The 2,558-nt window shown below is 38.0% G+C and overlaps 1 protein-coding gene across 1 annotated transcript; it reads left to right on the top strand.

The window, feature by feature from the left end:
• Positions 1-886: 886 nt before the first annotated feature.
• Positions 887-2,557, top strand: LOC141342588 (uncharacterized; the record flags this gene model as incomplete). The annotated part of the gene is made up of 2 exons (XM_073847114.1): positions 887-1,058; positions 1,890-2,557. Coding segments are annotated over exons 1-2 (747 nt in total), but the record flags the coding sequence as incomplete, so codon positions are not given.
• Between the last annotated feature and the right edge of the window lies 1 nt (position 2,558).

The following is a 2,558-nucleotide window of genomic DNA, read 5'->3' as shown; positions in this document are numbered from 1 at the left end:
AATGGACTTCTATGGGGCGCGCACTTTATATGCTGAATAAGAGCTTGTTCTTTTGATAGCAGCAAGTATTTATTATAAGTCAAATTTAACATACGTTTGGTTTTCCCTGGTCACTGTTGAGGAATGTAAACCACGCTTAACGTGATATTATTCACTTTATATGTGGAATAAGGGCTCGTTCTCTTGATAGTAGTTAATGTTTGTTCCATGTAAGGTCGTAACGTTTTTTACATACATTAAGCCACGTTAAGCGTTTTTCACGTTGTTTAGCTGGTTACCGGCATACCGGGGCGGAAATGGGTTTACACAGCAATTACGTATTTCCGGCGCAAAATACGGAAGTTGTGAGAAAGGTCTATAGGCTAAGTTCTGTGGTACTTTTTTTTTTTATTATTATGAAACAAAGTCTCAGATTTCAAATGTTGCTCAATTAATTAGAAAATCCAAGCAATGAATACCGTTTTGGTGCTCTGTAATGGTTCTTAATAGATCGCTGCTGTTTACACTGGGTACTGTGCGTAATCAAACGCATAGCAAAACATTTGTGATAGTTCTGAATATTTATCTTATGCAACTCTTTTAACAAAAGCAACAATAAAAGCAAAAACAGCAGCAGCATCAATAACAACAATAATAAGAATGATAATAAAAATAACAGCAAACATTTTGGTCATAACATGGTCGTGGCCCTTGGCTTGGTATTGTTGGCGGAATTTATTTGGCCCTCGGTGAAAACTAATTGAGGAACGCTGTTGTAAACGCACTAAGTATTTCCCCCGTATTATTTCCCTCATCTCGCCGCTTCACACTCCAGTCCAGCGGGTTGCGCTATGATGCATATGTTTATTTGCCAAACGCCATTAAACCTCAGAGGAAGAAGATTAGTTTCCGCAACCTTACTGTTGTTTGTCGTGATGCTGTGTTAATACCAACTGTTAGAGATGTTTTTATTTCTAAACTGAAATCTGCTGCTGTGAAGATGGTGTTTGTTAAAGAGGAGAGTGAGGAGGACACGAGTGAACCAGAACCCTTGCACATAAAACAGGAGGAACAAGGAGGTTGGTGTTTTTTCTTCATTCCTCTTTAATGACACATTAGGATAACACAGATCCTTAAATGTAAAAATGACCTAACTATTATTAAAAAGTCTTAAATCCATGTTTTAAAGTAGTATGGAAATGTGACTGAACTGACACTGAGAAGATTTAATTATTAGACTCATTATTAGAATAGTAAAACTGTGTTGAACTCAAAGCGTGTGAGACTGAAAATAGCCACAGTCCTATAGCGACTTTACTTAAAATTGGTCTTCCACTAACGTAATTTGAACTAATTCAGTCATATGAATGCCTGGGTGGAACATTAGTTGCTTGTTCGGTACATTTCACTGTAAATCAGTAACAATTTTGCAACAGGCTTTTGCAAAATCAACAGGGAAACACAAACTCTTGGGCTTTTATTTGTGCACAAAGTAAGTCGGAATAGGAATGTGTGGTAAATGTTTCATCTGACGGAGCTGCTTTATGTTTTACTTACCACTAGAGAGCACTGTTTTTAACACTCTGGAAGCTTAATCTTTTCCTAAAACTGTCAGAGGAAACTCTGACTACTGTAAATTGTTGAATCAATGAGTGTCAAGTCCCGCTTGTTTACTTTGAACCCAGAGACGCTGCCACTTTTGGTGCAAGGCCTCATAGGGGCATTGGAAACTTGTAGATAAGGTATTTTAAAAGATATTATATTGTAAATTAAATAGTTTACATAAAAATAAAATGATTTATCACCACGGATGCATCGATCTGATACTCAGTATTGGTATCGGCTCCAATACTGGCATATGTTTTTAGTTTTTCTAAATGTCCCAATTGATTCTCATTTATTCATTTTAGGCCTGATGAAAGTAAAAGAGGAAGGACAAGATCTGAATGAAGTGGAGGAGAAACATCAGTATCAGAAAAATCATGATATCAATGGAGAAAAATCAGCGAGTTGCAGCAATGAAAAAACAGACGTCAAAAGCCCTTTCGGCTGCTCTCAGTGTGGAAACACTTTCAAACAGAAAAGAAGCCTTGTGAAACACATGAGAATCCATACTGGAGAAAAGCCTTTCGGTTGTTCTCAGTGCGGAAACACTTACAAACATAACAAAAGCCTTGTGAAACACTTGAGAATTCACAGTGGGGAAAAGCCTTTCAGCTGTTTTCAGTGCGGAAAGACTTTCACGTCTAACGATAACCTTAAGAAGCACATGTTGATTCACACTGGGATAAAGCCTTATAGCTGTTCTCAGTGTGGAAAGAGTTTTACACAGAAAGGACACCTTAGGAATCATTTGCTAACTCACTCTTCAGAAAAGCCTTTCAGCTGCTCTCAGTGCGGGAACACGTTCACACGTAAAGCGAACCTTAAGACTCACATGTTAGTTCACGCTGGGATAAAGCCGTTCAGCTGCGCTCAGTGTGGAAAGAGTTTTACAAAGAAAGTACAACTTAAGAATCATCTGCTAACTCACTCTTCAGAAAAGCCTTTCCTCTGCTCTCAGTGTGGAAAATCTTACA

The sequence above is a fragment of the Garra rufa genome, chromosome 1 (genome assembly GCF_049309525.1).
Source record: "Garra rufa chromosome 1, GarRuf1.0, whole genome shotgun sequence".
Lineage (NCBI taxonomy): Eukaryota > Metazoa > Chordata > Actinopteri > Cypriniformes > Cyprinidae > Garra > Garra rufa.
This window is presented reverse-complemented; position numbering and strand designations above follow the sequence as displayed.